The 19,968-nt window shown below is 43.0% G+C and overlaps 3 protein-coding genes across 8 annotated transcripts in view; 1 reads left to right on the forward strand and 2 right to left on the reverse strand.

The window, feature by feature from the left end:
• The window catches only part of rwdd1 (RWD domain containing 1), a 59,478-nt gene extending 55,485 nt beyond the window's left edge, over positions 1 to 3,993 (reverse strand). For 4 of the 6 annotated variants that reach the window (XR_009794946.1, XR_009794945.1, XR_009794944.1 and 1 more), the window contains exons 1-4: positions 3,669 to 3,808; positions 3,302 to 3,367; positions 2,690 to 2,820; positions 1,083 to 1,226 (exon numbers count right to left, since the gene is read on the reverse strand). Coding sequence is in view for 3 of the 6 variants with exons in the window: in XM_061819422.1 (XP_061675406.1) it covers positions 1,083 to 1,226; positions 2,690 to 2,820; positions 3,302 to 3,367; positions 3,669 to 3,741 (414 nt within the window). In the remaining 3 variants the exon portion in view is untranslated. Of the gene's footprint in view, positions 1 to 1,082; positions 1,227 to 2,689; positions 2,821 to 3,301; positions 3,368 to 3,668 lie in introns of all 6 variants that reach the window. The other 2 variants (XM_061819423.1, XM_061819424.1) reach the window with 2 other exon arrangements.
• A 62-nt stretch (positions 3,994 to 4,055) lies between these two features.
• cnot10 (CCR4-NOT transcription complex, subunit 10) overlaps positions 4,056 to 19,968 on the forward strand; it is a 65,318-nt gene continuing 49,405 nt past the window's right edge. The window contains exons 1-2 of the mRNA XM_061819413.1: positions 4,056 to 4,171; positions 7,784 to 7,924. The gene's annotated coding sequence lies outside the window, so the exon portion shown is untranslated. The remainder of the gene's footprint in view (positions 4,172 to 7,783; positions 7,925 to 19,968) is intronic.
• On the reverse strand, positions 11,444 to 11,854 carry LOC133500338 (calcium homeostasis modulator protein 5-like). Its single transcript, XM_061818894.1, has one exon. It carries the CDS (start codon positions 11,852 to 11,854, stop codon positions 11,444 to 11,446), a length of 411 nt encoding a protein of 136 aa, XP_061674878.1.

The raw sequence follows: 19,968 nt of genomic DNA on the forward strand, positions 1-19,968 counted from the left end.
ATTCACACAATACAGAGTCTATGTTAAAGTTAAAGTCAGATAAAAGCAATGAAATAAACACAATCACATACTACCTGTGTGAAAATATAATGGATATGATATATATAAGCAACAAGTCAGTTTTACACCAAGAAAAACAGACGGGGATATCATTGTGGGTTAAAAATAAAAAAACTAAGTTGGAAGCGACATTTCATATTTATAGTTAATAGTTGGCTTGGTATGTATTTGTATTGTATTTTTTTGTTTGTTGACATTTTCAGTGTAAATTTGCAAAAACACAAAATTGTTCTTAAAAATGTTCTGATGGGAATGTAATCTGAACCTTTTAATGAGCCATGTAACTTCAATGGACGACACTGATTGACCACAGTGCATATGTCTGATGTTGGCTCACGGCCTTATTGTGTTTGCTCAGACACGTAAAAAATTAGAGGGAACATTGCTCCCAGCTGACTTTTCACGACTGTTATTGTTATCAAAGTGATACATTTTTATATAACAATAGCTATTTATTTTTTTTATTTTCGGACCAGTGGTACTGTAAGTGGCTTCAAGCAGACGAGAGGAGCTCTGTGATATTCACGATTTGAAAGTACCCTCCTGTAACTGCATGAATGTTTAACAGCGTTGAAAAAGATTAACTATTAAGCAATGGAGGATTTAGTGCATGCTTCCTGCTTTATTTCAATGTTGTATTGTTTTTGACATGAAGAGTTCAAAGGCCTTACTAAATGAGCATATATTGGGCTTATTGACTATTGCTGGTGAGAAATTTTAATTGGACACTCTAAAGCTGTTTGTCTCAATGTGCCCTGCGATTGGCTGGCAACCAGTTCAGGGTGTACCCTGCCTCCCGACCGTTGAAAGCTGGGATAGGCTCCAGCACTCCCCGTGACCCTCGTGAGGATAAGTGGCGAAGAAAATGGATGGATGGAGTTAAGAAAAAAACATATACATATGCATGTCTGCGACTAGTCAGAATAGTAAAACATCTTTCTCAATTTTGTCCAGAAAAAGTCTACAAGATGAGGTCAATTACTGGAGAGACCAGACATCTTGATAAAGTTTCCCACTGATACCTTCTCTGCTTCCTCAGCCTCTCTCTCTTTCCGCAGTTTTTCCTCTTCTCGTCTGTTCTTTATCAGGTCAACAATTTCATTGAGTTTCTCCTGCACAGCTGTCACAAGGGTAAAAATCATCACCATTCCCAGATTTTCTTCTGCCTACAGAGAAAAAGAAAAACAACACTGACAACACTAATGGTAGCATACAGGTCTCGAGCTGTAAAAATATATATAGAGACCTATACATATCGAGCTTGTGCACCTACATCATAAAATCACGTGACTCGCCATATTGCCGGTCAAACAAAGCATTGTTGCAAGTTAATTCTGTTGAGACGAAATGAAAATACGTCTTATAGCACGACATCCAGAGTTTTGTCTGAAACCGTAAAACATTTAGAAGGTGGTAATAAACGAAGGCACGTGTAAAAATTAGAGACACTTGGCAAAGAGGACCCATATTTAATGCCAAAGTCGATGTTTTTGATAAGAAATTGGACTCTTAATTTGCTTCCGCTTGTCTTGGACAACTGGATATACACATGTATCTGGTGAGTAACTTGTTGAGAAAAGAAAAGATTGAAAGCGTATGAAAAGTCTGGACAAATACTAACACTGGATCTGTTCTCAATCAGGAATAAATCCCACATAATGACGGGGAGATGGCAAGTGAACGCGGAACCGTATTCAGCCACACATTAACCTTTGCCAAAATCCATCGATCTTTTCAGCTGGTATTCAATACAAATAATATTTAAATAAATGACCTTTGGTTTTACACAAACTTCCTTTCATTAACTATGACTGAAAAAAAAAGACAACGGGTTGACAACTCATATACGCGGAAGCGTATTCGACCACACGTTAACCTTTGCCGGAATCCATCGATCTTTTCAGCTAGTATTCAATACAAATGCCAATATTTAAATAAATGTCCCCTGGTTTTACACAAACATTCATTAACTATGATTGGAAAAAAAAAAAAGAGGTCGGAGTCATTTCCACGGAACATACACAGAAGCGATTGCAGCCACACGTTAACCTCTGTGCTGTGACAGACAGTTTATTTTCTTTTTTTAAATCCGCATTGTTACCAAATGAGCCAACTTGGTATTATAAATACTTCTTGGTAATTTGATATTAAGAAGAATAATTCCCACCTGAAATGAAGCGATCGGTACACAGCCCTGTGTGTATTTTGGCTGGGCATCATCCATCATGTTTGATTGCTGAAATCCATTGTTATTTTTTGGTCTTTTCAGATGGCATTCCATAGAATGATCTCTGAATATCTGTCTCGTCTGTTGTGACAACCAACACCACAACAGGTCTCCAGTAATTTGAAAAATCTGCTCTGGTTCAATGGCTCCCGCAGTGCAGAGCACCTTGGTTTGACCGGCAATATGGCGCCATGCAAACTATGACATCACGTGCATAAGCTCGATAGACAACGTCTTACTGTGATTAGCCCTATTAACATTGACATAAAGAAATCTGCACCTTAGTCAACAAGTTTGGAATATGTATTCCGAAAACAGATTCTTAGTCAGGGATGACAGTACGGAGGGCATGGACCAATTTTCATGAATAAAAGCCATACAGTTGTGATGTGATGTTCAGACCTGTTGGTGCAACAGTGTGAGAATGTCCTTCATATCACTGTTTTCAAGGTTTTCCTGGGAGTGGACCTCCCACAGTGGTGGCTCATCTGGGTATTTTTCTACATAAGTGAACTTTAAAGTTGCTTCTACCGCTGCAAAGGAAAAAAATTACAATATCTTCATAATACAATTTTATATTTGAAACTGGAATATTTCCTGTACAGTTACAGCTCTAACATACAACACTTTGCTCTTGGAACATCCATACATCCATCCAAACCCAGAGAAAACCAATTTAGGCACAGGAAGAACATGCAAACTCCACACACGTGGAGCTGGGATTTGAACCCTGGTCCTCAGAACTGTGAGGCCAACACTCTACAGCTGCAACACTGTGCTGCACTGCTGGAACAATTAACCTTAATTTTAAGTAATTGATACTGACAAATTAACTGGAAGTCAACCAGTGTCATGTACAGGACTGTAATATCAAATTTAAGCACGACTTTTATAACAACTAATATTCCATTAAAAGTCCTATTATTATTATTATTCATTTAGTTTTAGGGGGGGGAAGAAATTTACTGTAACTGTTCAGGTGCAGCGCAATGATAATATACACAACATACTCACTTTCACCATTTTCCCCTGCGTCTGACGTGACAGTGATAGTGAAGCTGATAGGGTCCTCTGAAAATACTGAAAATGCATAGAATTAATTAATAAGATGAAATCTATCCATAGTTTCTGTACCACTTGTCCTCGTGAGTGAGCTGACACCTAGCCCAGCTAAGTAGGCGAGTGGCAGAGTACGGTATGCTCCATAGTTAAAATTTCAAATCTCTTATGAGTCCACGATGTAAAATTACATACATTACATATCGCGGGTATAGTTTGAGATCACAAAGGTTGCTGCGCTGCTTTTTTTATGTTGCGAGTAGAAGTAGCTACATTTCGTGTTAGCTCTACGTTACTCATCTCAACAGGAATGAATTCTCACCTGTAAAGGAGTCTGGATAGATAGACTCAATTGCTTCGAGTTCATTTCTTTGTTCTTCGGCGTAGTCTGTCATTTTCGTGTTGCTGTGGTTTATCTAGCAGTTAGCAAAAGCATCACCCCGGCGTACCAGACATTTACCATCCCACTCCTTTGTATGCGTGCTGCGACACATAGATGGCAATCGATTAGTTATTTTTTCCCCGTTTTAATCATTTTTACAATGACCCCAAACTAGGGAGTCCTTTATCGTGAGATGCTGTAAGAATTAAACATGTATAGATTTACACTCCATTCAATCATCATTCTCCGCATTTTTTGCGTTATATTGTAATGAAGTAACAGATTCCTTTTTCTGTTATCTACTATTTTGGTCTGCAAGTCGTCGTCGTCTTCTTCTTCTTCCTCGTGTTTGTCGTCGTCGTCGTTTTACTTAAGTGAAATACTAACAGGCAAAACAAATCAACGGCACACAGACACTGGGAGGACGTGCAAACTCCACACAGGTGGGCCGGAATTGAACCCGGGTCCTCAGAACTGTCAGGCCAACGCAATAACGTAGAATAAAAAAAAGACTGGATAGCTCATACACGTCGAGCAGTGTGTCGATTGATTGAACCCAGTTGGCCGCCATCTTGGTACTCCCAAAGCGTGTGGGGTACGTGTACAGGTTGGAGTATGCCGGGGTTTTCTCAAAGTTCGGCATGTAGAATTAAAATTGGTCGTGTGAGCTTGACATTTTCACAGTTTTGGTAACATGAAGGAATTTTGATTAGACGTGGTAAGCCAAAAAAGGCTAACTGCAAATGAAAGACATATTACACCGTGACTACCAAGAAACCTTCCATATTATTACGATTTCTGTGATATCAACTTTTCCCAAAATACGATGTGAAGCACTATCATCATAACATGGCAAAAAAAAAAACCCAAGCATTTTTGTCATAAAAACATTAAATTTTAAGGCAATCAGTTGGATATATTTTTGGAAACAGTGACTCGCAAAGGGAAAATACATGCTAGACGTATTGTTCATTTGTTGTCTCTGCGACGTCCTATTCCAGACAGAAAATTTAAACTTCTTTCCTCGCATTTGAAAATCGAATTCAATTTGCACGGTTCTGTATCATGAAATTTATCAAAAATTTCACAGAAAATGTGTTTTTTTGCTTATCCACTGATGAAGTTTGGGGAAAATATTTACATCACTGACGAGGTTGACCTGCAACTTTGAACCCAAACACAGACGTAGTTGGCTCGAGAAATCTACCACACACCTTGTTGACGAAATAATCTAATTCAAATACGTTTAAACGGCTGATGCTGCTTGCACACAACAGTGAGGCATTAGTTGTTGTACTAGCGACTGAGTCGGCATAAAACAAAAATCAAAACCTTCTGTATCGTTCTGCATTTAAAGATCACATATATAATATCGTCTATTTCTTAATTGTTGTTAAGATAGCTTTGCATACATTCAAGAATGACATGTTTTCACTTTTTAATCAGAAGATAGGTAGGTGTAAATGTGGAAATTGCCAGCCAATGTCTTCCCAGAGAGAATGCCGCTGCTGCAAGGAAATTACAAAAACCGTCCGGAAGTTGGATGGAACTGCCTTGGCTTGTAATGTTAACCACAAAGGCTTTCATCCAGTCTGCCTAAACGCATTTGTATTGGAGACAGCCTGGCATGTCTTTCAATACTATTATGGCAGAAACACCTTCACAGGAGAAGGACATGAAAGAAATTGCCACATGGCGTACGGACAGTGGTCCGGAGCTCTTCTAACAGGCATTCCACATACCCTGAAACATGGAAATTACATTACTTCATACATAGGCAGATACTGCTGTCCTGGTTTACTCCTTCATCCTATAGGTTAAATGTGCAAGTGGCAAGCCTCATAGTGAAAGTCTTTTCTTCCCTTGTTGGCGTTTAAAGTTATTCTACTTCTGTGGAAGAATCATTTGACTACGTCAAATTTTTGTTAAGCTGTTCGAGTGGCCCTGACATAAACTATACGTCCCTGCCGAACCTGGGTCGTGAGGGCCGCCAGTTCGGCGCTCTGTCGCTCTATCTCCACCCGCATTTCGCGGCAGAACACCTCATAATTTGGTGACCCCTCCTCCCTCTGGACTGGAAGCTTTGCCACCGGCCGGGGGTCTGCTGGTTTGACCGCTGCTGGTGAGGAGTGGGTGGACAAGGACGGTGTCTTTGTTGACGCGCAGCGGGAGGCACAAAGGAGCGCTTGGCCTGGGCGTCTCCTCTGGCCGGAACGCGGATAGGATGTAGATGGCCAAGCGGGTTCCCACAAACGGATTGGTGGGCTCAGACCTACTGGGCGAAGACACTTGGGAGCTGGAAACGGGGGAAGGTGAAACAAACTGACTGGGATTAAAGATCGGGAGAAGAGATTCATAGTCGAAATAATCAGAGTCGTAGTCATGCAGCCGGTCATATAAATCAAGGTCCTCCTCATAGTCTGAAAAATAAGAGTCCAAAACAATATGAGGTGCTGGACGGGTCGTGGTCGGGACATATTCATAGCTCGCCAGCGGAGCGTGTGACACGGGAGCGGAGGACGTCATGGAGCCTATCCGGATCGGACAATCTTGGGCCTACGGCAGTTGGTCTACCTTGCGTCGGTCCCGGGGACGCCGGGTCTTTCCTGCTCGGTCCTGTTTTGGCCAGATCGTTCTGTCATGACCCATCGATACGGAGGTAGGACCCAAATGGAGGAGTCGGGAGACGCAGAGGTAATTCAGGAAAAACGTTTATTGTTCCAAAGTCGGGGATCGGGCAGGCAGTCAGGTGCAGCATCGGTAGTCAGGACGTCGGGCGTAGAGAACAGGTCCGCGGGCAGGCAGGAGTCGATACACGGGAGATCAATCAGGGAAGGCAGGAGTGTCAATGGAGCCAGGCTTACGGGGTCGGTCGGAGAACAGGCGGGGGTCGGTACACACGGGTTGACGATCAGAGATACGGGAGTGCAGGAACGGGGCATGAGTTGCAACAATCTCGCCCCGGACCAGTCGTCCCCATGGTTCTATATACACCTGGGTCAATCAGCCAGTATGAGGCGCAGGTGTGCGCCTCCCAATCAGCGCCGCTGCGCGGGAACCCGCACAGCCACGGCCAGTCCGGGCTGGAAGCCAGGAGCATGACAAACGTCAACAGTACATTAACGTTATACAGTGTCCAAATGTCGTCACCTCCTAAACATCATATTGTATTGACATTTAAAATGAGGTAGATACGTGTCAATACAATTGAACACGGACGTAATCGAACACGGACGTACTTACTTGCTACCGAAGCGAAGTGAACGCTGTACGGGGTTTTCAAAGCAGTCCTCCGTGAAATGCTTGGAACATAATACTGTCGACTTTGACTTGTATCTCCAATGCGCCCGCTTTGTCTTCACAAACCTGGTCCATATCTTACTTATCTGTTCGTTTTTCGGCCATTCATTTGAGCTGACTCCGTCGGCCTTTGTCGCAGAATCGCTGTATGCAACACACTTCCTCACCATCTTTACTAGCTTTTTCACTCTCTAGCTAAATGTTGCCTGGACGTGATGTTAGATTCCGTAGAGAACCGGAACTTGCCGAATCTAAGAGAGTTTTCGAACAAAATCATGAGACTGACTTTTATGCTAATTTATTTCATTTCTGTTGTGTTTAGAATTTTTAAAATATTTGTAATGACGTTTTAGCATAATTTGTATGATAGACAAATCAAATACATTTCCTCTGGATTAGACCTTTGATCGCTGTTGCTACACAGGTCCGGAAGGTTGTTTTGGAAGTATCAAAATGGCGGATATCTGCTTTCGGCGACTTCAGTTTTGGTGGCCAAAGAGCATCCAGTCTTTTTTTTTTTTTTTTTTTAGATCAGTTGTTCCGCCATAGTCAACAGGCTCTGACATCCGGTCAGGTTAAAAAGCATGGTAAACGATAGAGTGTTTTCGACTGACCTAACACACCTTCTAGTAAAGAATGCGATCACCATTTTGGTGGGGTGAATTTGAGTAAACAAACAATAATCAAGCAAGAATAACTTCAGAAAGGCGTATGAATGGGTGGGAGTTGTAAAGCGTCATTCTTTTGACTGCCAGCTGTGATCAAGAACCAGTGCGAGAAAACGGAGCAGTTATCAACCAAACGGCGACAACTGTGGCTGTCTCGTATTACCAGAACCAATCTAGCAGCCAAGTCATTCCCTTAGGTCCGAGTTTGCTCGGAGCATTTTGTTCTTGGTAAGTATTGTATACCTTTTAGAATTTCACACCTACTTAGCAATACAGTGAAGAAAATAAGTATTTGAACACCCTGCTATATTGCAAGTTCTCCCACTTAGAAATCATGGAGGGGTCTGATATTTTCATCGTAGGTGCATGTCCTTTGTGAGAGATCATCTGAAAAGAAAAATCCAGAAATCACAATGTAGGATTTTTTTAACGATTTATTTGTGTGATACAGCTGCAAATATGTATTTGAACACCTGTCTATCAGCTAGAATTCTGACACTCAAAGACCTGTTAGTCCACCTTTAAAAGTCCACCTCCACTCCATGTATTATCCTGAATCAGATGCACCTGTGTGAGGTCGTTAGCTCAGCTAGTTAGTTAGTTAGCTGCCACCTGTCCATCCCATACAATCAGTAAGACTCAAACTTGTAACATGGCCAAGACCAAAGAGTTGTCCAAATACACCAAAGACAAAATTGTACAACTCCACACGGCTGGAAAGAGCTACAGAGAAATTGCCAAGCATCTTGGTGAAAAAAGGTCCACTGTTGGAGCAATCATTAGAAAATTGAAGAAACTAAACCTGACAATCAATCTCAATCGGAGTGGAGCCCCATGCAAGATACAGGTATCACCTCGTGGGGTCTCAATGATCCTTAGAAAGGTGAGGAATCAGCCCAGGACTACACGACAGGACTTGGTCAATGACCTGAAAAAAGCTGGGACCACCGTTTCCAAGGTGACTGTTGGTAATACACTAAGAATTCGTTGTATTGAAATCATGCATGGCACGGGAGGTTCCCCTGCTTAAACCAGCACATTTCAAGGCCCGTCTTAAGGTTGCCAATGACCATTTGGATGATACATAGGAGTCATGAGAGAAAGTTTTGTGGTCAGATGAGACCAAAATGGAACTTTTTGGTATTAATTCCACTCACCATGTTTGGAGGAAGATGAATGATGAGTTCCATCCCAAGAACACCATCCCTACTGTGAAGCATGGAGCTGTTTCGTGAGTAGAGTTAAAAATGTAGTTATGGAAGTGGAGAAAGAGGTGCGGGCTCCACTTGGGACTCGTCCCGGTCGAACCTCTCTCTCTCACTCTCGGTAACAAAAACTAAAATAATAATCTACACCTCTTTTTTTGATATAATCAACATAATTTGACACAATGCTGACAGTAATCACGCGGTACATATTTAAATTACACTAACCTTAGCAGTGTGGAGACATAGGTTGCTTACAATGGATACCGCCACATCACAAACCCAGCCATTGATTGGGGGGGGGGGGGGGGGGTGCAGCCACTTTTGCCATGGATCCATACATATAAAAACCTTGTGTTACCGGGCAGCTTTTGTCTTCTTCTTTGGCTATCCTGCCAGAAGACAGACGTCTCGTCTGGGGCAGATACCGAGATAAGACCCGGACGTCTGTATTGCACATTCCTTTGTAATAAATCCATTTGCTGTTAACTTTTTCTAATCATTAGTCATATCTACCTCGACTCGTGAACACGTGTAGGGTCCAAACTCGCAAATCCCTACAAAATGCATATATATTTCCTCTAATCCAGGAAAATCCTAGTGTTATACACCTTTTTTATTGATGTAAAAACAAACAATGTTACCCATATCCTACCATTCTCTCACTGTAGAAATAGAACACAATCAAACTTGATTTGAATGCAAATGTGAGTTGTAACAGTGCTGTAACAATTCATTGGTAGAGCCTCTTTAGCTATTAAGCAGGCCATTTAGCAAATGCATTTAACAAATTGATTATTGCATTTTGAAACTACCGTACTGCCATGTTAAAAATGGTGTGTTCATTTTCCATATGCAAATACGGAAGCGTCTTACTGCCATTCCTTGCAGACTCCATTCACTGTAGCTGACTGCGAGTCCGCAACCCACTTTTGATTCTTGGCCCGCCCACCAGTTGGAAAACCATTCTCTGGACTCGAGGATTCCTAATGCAGCATGAATTTGCAAACATCAAGCAAATAATTTCTCACCAGAGTTTCCCTGGTTTTACTTGTGTTAACATGTGTTGGCGAGCTCGCATCCGGAATTTCCCTGGTCTTTTGTTAACATGTGTTGGCTAGCTAGAATAAAAGAGCACAAAACTATATAATGCCAAGAATAAACTTACATGTTCTTGCTGCATGCGTAAGAGGCAATCTTCAGGTACACCACAACCCTGTAAAAAGCTCACCAAATCCATGTTTTGTGCAACATTCAATGAGAGTCCATTTCAACCTGTCTTTCTGTATGCCACCTTGGAACGATCTGAGTGATTCACATAATAACGTGGATCATTTCACATAATAACATGGATCGTTTCACATAATTATGTGTAACAATTCACATAATTACGTGAAACGCGACCTTTTTTTTTGGTGTTGCAGTAATACGCTTCCGTATACAAGGTAGTTTTTTTCAACACTCAAACGTATTGATGAAGATCAAAATATTGGATTCAAACACATAGAAAACTGAAAGTTGTCAATTCATATACCATAACCATGGTATTGTCAGTATCGTGATATGCAGTGAAAGCAGGTAGCATGCAGAGGAACAATTATAAAGATGGAGACATGCTCTGGAAAGGAGGGTAATGAAGATTAGCCGAAGTAGAACAGAATATGTTTGCGTGAATGAGAGGGGCGAAGAAAGAAGAGTGAAGCTCCAGGGAGAAGATATAGCGAGGGTGGACGTCTTCAAATATTTAGGGTCAGCAATCCAGAGCAATGGTGAGTGTGGTAAGGAAGTGAAAAAACGCGTCCAAGCAGGTTGGAACAGCTGGCGAAAGGTGTCTGGTGTGTTATGTGACAGAAGAGTCTCTGCTAGGATGAAGGGCAAAGTTTACAAAACAGTGGTGAGGCCGGCCATGATGTCCGGATTAGAGATGGTGGCACTGAAGAAACAACAGGAAAAAGAACTGGAGGTGGCATAAATGAAGATATTGAGGTTCTAGCTCGGAGTGAGCAGGTTGGATAGGATTAGAAATGAGTTCATTAGAGGGAGAGCCAAAGTTGGATGTTTTGCTGACAAGGTTCGAGAGAGCAGACTTCGATGGTTTGGACATGTTCAGAGGCGGGAAAGTGAGTATAATGGTGGTAGGGTGCTGAGGATGGAGCTGCCAGGCAAAAGGGCGAGAGGAAGACCAAAGAGAAGGTTTATGGATGTGGTGAGGGAAGACATGAGGGCAGTTGGGGTTAGAGATGGAAGATGCAGGAGATAGGCTAAGATGGCAAAAGATGAAACGCTGTGGCGACCCCTAACGGGACAAGCCGAAAGGAAAAGAAGAACAAGAAGAAGTCAGTCATATAGTAAATAAATATTGTTTGCAACGTATTAAGTATTCTATGTTATTTACATATGTATGTGCAGATGCAATGTATGGACTTTGTATGGGCGTTAAAAGCGTTAAAAGTAAAAAGGCAGTGAAACAGAGTGGTTGAGCCTTCCGATGATTCTGTAACAGTCTCCCTAGTCTGCTGTTTCATTCAAACCCAAGAAATATCTATTTCATTTCATTTCCATGCTCCAAGTCCATGACAGGGCTCTTCTCACGAGCAAAGTCCCTGTCTGCTCTTTCCACATAACGTTGCAAGGTACTGTAATATTGTTCGCTCCTTGAGAAACTGTAGAGTGCTGAGATCTCCTCCCAAGCCTTGTGGTTGGGGAAACGGAATGGATCGGGAACCTTGTTCTCAAAAAAACTTTGTAGGTTTCTTTCAGCCAGTTTGGATGCATACTCCAAAGTGTAGGCATCAAAGTGTTCATTTTCTTTCTCCACATAACGTTTCCAGAATGTGAGCTGGAGAAAGCTAACTTTGGAATGGCAGTTCGTGTAGCAGGCTCCAATGAGCCCAAATGTACCTGCGATGATGATTGTGTACCAACCCAGAATCTGCAGACACAAATCATACATAATGATGTTAAACACTATAACTATGTCTCTCTTTCTTTCTTCCGGCTTGTCCCATTAGGGGTCGCCACAGCATGCCATCTCAGATGAATGCTCATATTTGATGAAATGCAGCCCTATGGGGGCACAAACCAGTTGCTTATTCTCCGCTCCCATTGCTCCTCGAAATGGTGGCAGTAGGCAGCAAATTCTTCAGCCTGATGCGTCTGAAGGGCAATGAATTCTTTAGGCCACTGGGCTAGAGGTTTCATGTCAATCACCTTTGAGTCCGCTGGATCCATGGATGGCTAGTTCGTTCTGTCACATCCCAGCATTGTGGAGGCAGAGGAGGGGCCCGTCCACACCCCCCCTGGTAGTGGCCAAGCCTTGCTCATGAAAGAGGGGGCAGAAATGAAGATGTTAAGGTTCTCTCTAGGAGTGAGCAGGTTGGATAAGATAAGAAATGAGCTCATAAGAGGGACAGGCAAAGCTGGATGTTTTGGAGATGAAGTTCGAGAGAGAACACTTCGATGGTTTGGACATATCCAGAGGCGAGAGAGTGAGTATATTGAAAGAAGGGTGCAGAGGATGGAGCTGCCCGGCAAAAGAGCGAGAGGAAGACCAAAGAAAACGTTGATGGATGTTGTGAGGGAAGACATGAGAGCAGTTGGGGTTAGAGGGTAAGATGAAGGAGTTAGGCTAAGATGGAAAAAGATGACACGCAGTGGCGACCCCTAACGGGACAAGCCAAAAGGAAAACAAGAAGAAGTCTATGTTGATGATGAGAAGAATATTGACATCAAAGACTATCCTTCCATCCATTTTCTGAGACGCTTATCCTCACAAGGGTTGCAGGAGCCCCACAGCGTATCCCAGCTGTCAGTGGGCAGGAGGCAGGGTACACCCTGAACTGGTTGCCAGCCAATCGCAGGGCAACCAAAGACTATAAAAGACTATTTCCTATGATTGTTCATCATTGTAGGGTACTGTATTCATCCATCTATTCTCACCACCGCTTATTAAGCCCATCCTAGCTGACTCCGGACAGACTACATGTGCTGAAACAGACATGAAAACAGACAACCCTTTTTACCCTCACATTCACACCATCAGTGAGAGGGAATTGAAGCCACGCTGCCTGCACTCAAGTCAGGCGAGTGCACCACTGCACCATCAGTGATTAATTTTATTTATCCATCCATCTATCCATTTTCTGAGCCACTCATCCTCACAATGGCCGGGGGGAGCACTGGAGCCTCTCCCAGCTGTCTTCAGGCAGGAGGCGGGGCACACCCTGAGGTGGTTTCCAGCCAATCGCAAAGCAGATACAAACAAAAAAACATTTGCACTCACAGTCACAACTAGAGACAATTTAGAGTCTCCAATTAATGCATGCACCCACGCAGGCACAGGGAGAACATGAAAATTCCACACAGGCAGGGCTGGGATGTGAATCTCAGTCCTCAGAACTGTAAGGCTTACACTCTAACCAGTTGTTCCACCGTGCCCCCTCATTGTATTCAGTTAAAGCCAAATATATCACTTCTATATTTTAATATAAATAATAAAAATCTCTAATAATAAATTAAAGCCATGTCACAATGGAAGTTATATAAGGGGTTGTAATATCCACTAAACACAGTATGTGCAAAAGTCGTAGTTTCTATTACATTTGATCTACAGGATGTAACCTCAACCCTTAGTGAACAAAATATCATGGTGGGTCATATTTGTTTTTTGTTTGTTTGTTAGTTAGCAGGCTACTATTCCATTTATTTCATATTGAATATTGGGGAAACAAATCTTGTATATTCACCTTTATCCAGGTCCTTACCAAAATTAAATGGGTTCTGTAATATGCTGTAATTGCATTTTTCAGAATCATTTTTGTGATCCCACCAAGACGGGGGTGTCTCCCAAATATGCACAAAGTTAAATCTTGGACAGTTTTTCTTCTTGTCATGGGCATGGCCTGGCCACTGCCATGAGGGGCGTGGCCAGGTCACTGCTCTGGGCGGGACCACCTCTGACAGCTCTCTCACAGCTGTTGTTCATTTGACTGTAATTGACCACTCCGTACAGGGCACTTAACCACGCCTCCTGAAGTTACGTCACCCCACGTGTGCTAACCTCAGACAAACAATTAGCAAAAATGGCGGCGCAGGAAGAAAAGACTAGAGCGAAATTGTCCGATTTACCAGCTGATTTCTCACTCACATTCTTAGCGAATAGTGAAATATCGTTGAAAAGCAGACAGCAGGGCTTCAAGTATTTCAGCGAGGGGTATTTCAATGGTATTTACATGCATATCGACGGAGAAACCATTGATATTGGCGCGAGATCTTTCTGGAGTCAGAGGAAGACCGAGAAGCCACATAGTACAATATATTTTAACCCAAAGACGAATTCGTCATTGACAGTTTCCTATTTTCATGTTACCTATCACACTTGTGTGCAGAATCTGTATGTGTATCTGTATAGCCGTTTGTGAACCGCCGTATGAAGGAAAAGAAGAAGGCGAGGCTTGATTTACGAGTTGTTTCTCTCGTTTTCTTTGTGTAACGTCACGCGCTCCTCTCAATAATTATTCTTCAATCACAGGCGGCACAGTAGGGCAAGTGGTTAGAGCGTCTGCCTCACAGTTCTGAGGACCGAGGTTAAAAACCCAGCTCCTTAGTGGAGCTGTGGAGTTTACATATTCTCCCTGTGTTTGGATGGGCTTTTTTCGGGCAGTTTTTCCCTCCCACATCCCAAAAATATCCATTCATTGGAGACTCTCAATTGGCCTTAGGAATGATTGTGAGTGTGAGTGTTGTTTGTCTGTATGTGCCTTGCGATAGGCACATTTCACACTTGGGTCTGACATCACCTCTGTTGGCAACTTATTCCATTTGTGTGCAGCATAATAGCTAAATTCTGCTTCACCATGTTGGCCTTGGACTCTGCTCTCCACTATTTAACCTGAGTGTGTCGAACCCAGACCTCTACTGGGTTTGTATTACGTGAGCATTTCTTTCATGTATGAAGGACGTAAACCCTTTTGTGATTAATAGACCAGTAGCAGAATTTAAACATCTATTCTAAAGCTGACTGCTGAGCATAGATGAGCTTTTCCTGGTCTGCTTGACACATACAAGCCTTTACTGTAAGAAAATGTTCTTCAGATGGTAAAAAGCAGTGTTTGTGATTGATTTGATATGATGATTGAAAGTCAGGTCGGAATCTATCAGAACACCAAAGATTTGGACTTGTTCTTTGGCTTTTAAAGATTGTGAGTCCAGGGATATGTAAACTGTTTAAATGTTTATTTTCTGTATTGCCAAAAACAATTGTCACAGTTTTGTTGTGGTTTAGTTGAGGAATTTTTTTTGGCTCATCCAGTTATTTATCCGTTTTAGACAGTGGCACATCACCTCAATTGAACTACAGTCATCTGGAGACACTACTGGTGACGTATAATTGTGTGTCATCTGTCATACAAGTAAAGAGATTAGCAAAGAAGAAGTGGGACAGTGAAAGGACTGAGGAGAGGAATACATTTGAGATGTGACATAGGGCAAAAGTAGAGGTGGCGAAGGCTAAACAAGAGGCATATGACAACATGTACACCAGGTTGGACACGGAAGAAGGAGAAAAGGATCTCTACAGGTTGACCGGATAGAAGGATAAAGATGGGAAGGATGTGCAACAGGTAAGGGTGATTAAGGATAAATGGAAATGTGTTGACTGGTGCCAGTAGTGTGCTAAATAGATAGAAAGAATACTTCAAGCAGTTGATGAATGAAGAAAATGAGAGACGGAAGAATAGAAGAGGCAAGTGTGAAGGACCGGGAAGTGGCAATGATTAGTAAGGGGAAAGTTAGAAAGTCACTAAAGAAGAAAAAAGAAAAAGAAAATGCAAAGCCAGTTGGTCCTGATGATATACCTGTGGAGGTATGGAAGCAATTTGGAGAGCTGGAAGTGGAGTTTTTGACCAATTTCTTCAAGAGAATACTCGCAGGCCTAGATGCCTAAAATGGAGGAAAAGTGTGCAAATTCCCATTTTTAAGAACAAAGGTGACTTGCAGAGCTGTCGAAAATACAGAGGAATAAAGTTGATGAGCCACACAATGAAGTTATGAGAAAGAGTAGTGGAGTCTAGACTGACGACAGAAGTATCTGCGAGCAAAAGTATGGTTTCATGCCTAGAAAGAGTACCACAGATGCATTATTTGTCTTAAGGATGAGAGTGCAAAAGTACAGAGGTCAGAAGGTGGTACATTGTGTCTTTGTGGATCTACAGAAAGCCTATGACAGAGTACCAAGAGCGGAACTGTGGTACTGCATGCGTAGGTCTGGTGTGGTGGAGAAATATGTTAGAATAGTACAGGACATGTATGATGGCAGCAGAACAATGGTGAGGTGTGCCTTAGGTGTGACAGAAGAATTTCAGGTGGAGGTGGGACGGCATCAGGGATCAACTCAGAGCCCCTTCCTGTTTGCTGTGGTCATAGGCTGAGAGATGAGGTTAGACTGGAATACCCTTGGACCATGATGTTTGCAGATAACATTGTAATCTGCAGTGAAAGCAGGGAGAAGGTGGAGGAAAAATTAGAAAGATGGAGGCATGCACTGGAAAGGAGAGGAATGAAGATTAGCCGTAGTAAAACAGAATATATGTGCGTGAATGGGAGGGGTGGGTTATATTGGTAGAAGGATGCTGAGTATGGAACTTCCAGGGAGGAGAGGTAGGAAGACCAAAGAGAAGGTTTATTGATGTTGTGAGGGAAGACATGAGGGTAGTGGGTGTTAGAGAGGAAGATGCAGGATAGGCTTAGATGGAAAATGATTTTCGGGAAGTATCTCTAATATAAAAAATATACAAAAATGTTCAGAAATAACCATTTCCTTAAAGTGCCACTGATACCTAAAACATCAAATTTAGGTTGTTGTTAACCAAAAAATATCAGCAGGAATAAAATCATCCGTTTGTTCACAGCACGTCAGAATGTTGCCGTATATCGATTTTTTTCATCTCCCGCCATGAAAAATCTGTTGACTGTTTTGAGTTGAAGAAGAAGCCGGAAGTGACATATCTTGCAGTCACCTAAAGCTGCAGAGTCGAGTGTTTTTAACTCTTGTACAGGCAAGATATTACCTGTTTTCTCTGGGTGTTATCCAAAATGCCGGCTCGTGTTGCTGGATTTAGCTCGAATACTTTGGAGGATGGATTCACAATTCACATGTTTCCAGAAGACCTGATTTGTCCTGAAAAATTGATTGCACAGGTGCAAAGGATAAGGTCTTTGTGGGTTCCAAATGACAGGTAGCTGTGTATAGAGCTATTAAAAAAATAGCGTGGGGGGGGGGGCAATTTGTCTCACAGTTTATAGCATATGTTACGTGTGAATGTAGAATAAATCCCCTCGGTCAAACCAGCAAAACATAACAAAGCAGTTGTATTGTGTTTAAGACAATTTAATCACACACAATACAATACAACACAAAACGATAACAAAGTAGAAGTACAATGACAGTTTAGTAGCATGCAACACGAGCTAACTTGCCAAACGACGTATATCACCATAGTCGAATGAATGTTCCAAATAGACGAATGTTATTTCTAGCCAATGGTCTGGAAAAGACGGAAGGCAGTGTGGTGTCCGTATACTTGGGTACTTGTCCGAAAGCAGCAGTGTTAATAAAAAGCTCTGTCGACAGACATCCTCCTCCTTATAGGAATAGGACGTAATAGAGTCCTTCACTCAGAACGTAAAACAAGATCCGCGTCATAATAACTTAATAAAGTACTTAAGTCAGGGGTGCTCAATGTGTAGGGCGGGGAGGCGGACTGGCATGTGTGGTCACACCGGGACAGGGAGGAGAAAGGACGTAGACGAAGGGTTGTGGGAACATGACATGAAGTCCAACGATCTGGCAAAGATCAGATCGCACGCGTGGCAATATATACGTGGCAGTCATCACTAAGACGAGATGCCGGTCACACATCTGCTCATTGGAGCAGGTGCGCACCGCATTGGGGACAGACACACCCATGATAGTCCACCCCCACGCAACGGAATGGATGTCCCTAATGAGGGAGGGGTCAGGACCGTAGCCTTCCCACCCACCAGGTACTCAACCTTCTACCCCGACGACGGGACGACAAGAGCCAGCGTACTGAGTAGACAGGACCCCCGTCCACCATATGGGGAGAGGATTCACACTTTTCAACCTTGCCATACAGGTCATGACTCAATAGCTGTTGAAACGCCACACAAACGTACCTGACATGGGATTTTTCGTCCGGGGAAAAAAATCAGGATGTCGTCAATTTTTCTTTCACCGAACACTGAAGCTGCATTCCGCTTGGCCAGCCGGCTTGGCCAGCCGGTACCCATCAGCTGCTTCTGGAGTCCTACGGGCCAAAAATGCCCAATAGGACTTTTTCTTCAGGTTGACGGCATCCGTCACCGGTGGTGTCCACCAACGGGTTCAGGGATTGCCATCACGATCGGCACCAACTACTTTACACCCACAGTTCCGGTCAGCTGCCTCAATAAGAGAGGCGCGGGACATGTTCCACTCAGACTCAATGTCCCCCGGCTCCCTCGGCACGTGGATGAAGTATTGCCGGATGAGGGAGTTGAAACTCCTTCTGACAGAGGATTCTGCCAGACGTTTCCAGCAGATGTTCGCAATAGGTTTGGGCCTGCCATGTTGAATCTGTATCTTCCCCCACCATTGGAGCCCACCCACCACTAGTTGGTGATCAGTGGACAGTTTCACCCCTCTCTTTTACATGAGTGTCCAAGACATGCGGCAGCAAGTCCGATGACCTGATCACAAAGACAATCATTGAACGGTGAACTAGGTTGTCCTGGTGTTTAATGCACGTAGGGACCCTCTTATGTTTGAACATGATGTTTGCTTTGAACAATCAATGTTGAGCACAGAAGTCCAATAAAAGAACACCACTTGGGTTCTGATAGGGGGGCGTTCTTGTCAATCACACCCTTCCAGGTCTTATTGTCAATGTCCACATGAGCGTTGAAGTTCCACAGCAGTACGATGGAGTCCCCAGCAGGAGTGCTCTCCAGCACTCCCTCCAAGGACTCCAAAAAGGGTTGGTAATCTGAACTACTGTTTGGTGCATTGGCACAAACAACAGTCAAGACCTGCCCTCCCACTTGAAGGTAGAGGGAGGCTACCCTCTTTTCAACCGGGATGACCACGATCTTACAGTAGCCGCCCAGCGCTTCTCATTATAGGCACCTCCAGAGTGGAAAATGGACCTTTCTGACTGGTGATCTTCAGCTCTGTCCCCCTTAGCAATAGTTGCCGTCTCCCACAATCATCCAAAATGGTGACTGAACAGAACGGGTTTAAACTGGATTCTCTATCGCATACTCCAGATAATATTGGGGTATGTTTTTGCCAAATGCGTCAGACTTGTCTAAGAGAGTTCTACAGAGAGGTCTCAACTATTTCACGCAAGGATATATACACGGAATTAAGATTTTGGACGGAGCAGAGATACATCGAAACATTGGCAAGTGATGCAAAAAGGTTTGACGCCTCACAAACTTCATATGAAGAGTTTGTTTTCAAAACAAGACATAGGCATTTTTTTCAGATTTACGAAACTCGCGCCAAAATTATCCATTCGGAGCTGGATAATTTTGCCGTGAGTTTCGTAAATCTGAAAAAAATGCCTATGTCTCGTTTTGAAAACAAACTCTTCATATTGAAATCCAACAGGATAAAATAGTGGAATCGTACTGCACATGTAAAGCAGAGTGAGTACTTTTTACTTGGAAAGATCACGAGTAATATCATTGTAGTCTTTCTAAGTGAGTGGGTGTATTCATTTGACTTGGCTTGTAATGGAACCCAGTGCCCTGTTTTAAAAGTTTGATGTGATACTTCTTCTTCTTCTTTTCCTTTTGGCTTGTCCCGTTAGGGGTCGCCACAGCGTGTCATCTTTTGCCATCTTAGCCTATTCTCCTGCATCTTCCTCTCTAACCCCAACTGCCCTCATGTCTTCCCTCACCACATCCATAAACCTTCTCTTTGGTCTTCCTCTCGCTCTTTTGCCTGGGAGCTCCATCCTCAGCATCCTTCTACCAATATACTCTCACTCTCTCGCCTCTGAACAT

Source organism: Syngnathoides biaculeatus, chromosome 5 (assembly GCF_019802595.1).
Source record: "Syngnathoides biaculeatus isolate LvHL_M chromosome 5, ASM1980259v1, whole genome shotgun sequence".
NCBI classification, from domain to species: domain Eukaryota; kingdom Metazoa; phylum Chordata; class Actinopteri; order Syngnathiformes; family Syngnathidae; genus Syngnathoides; species Syngnathoides biaculeatus.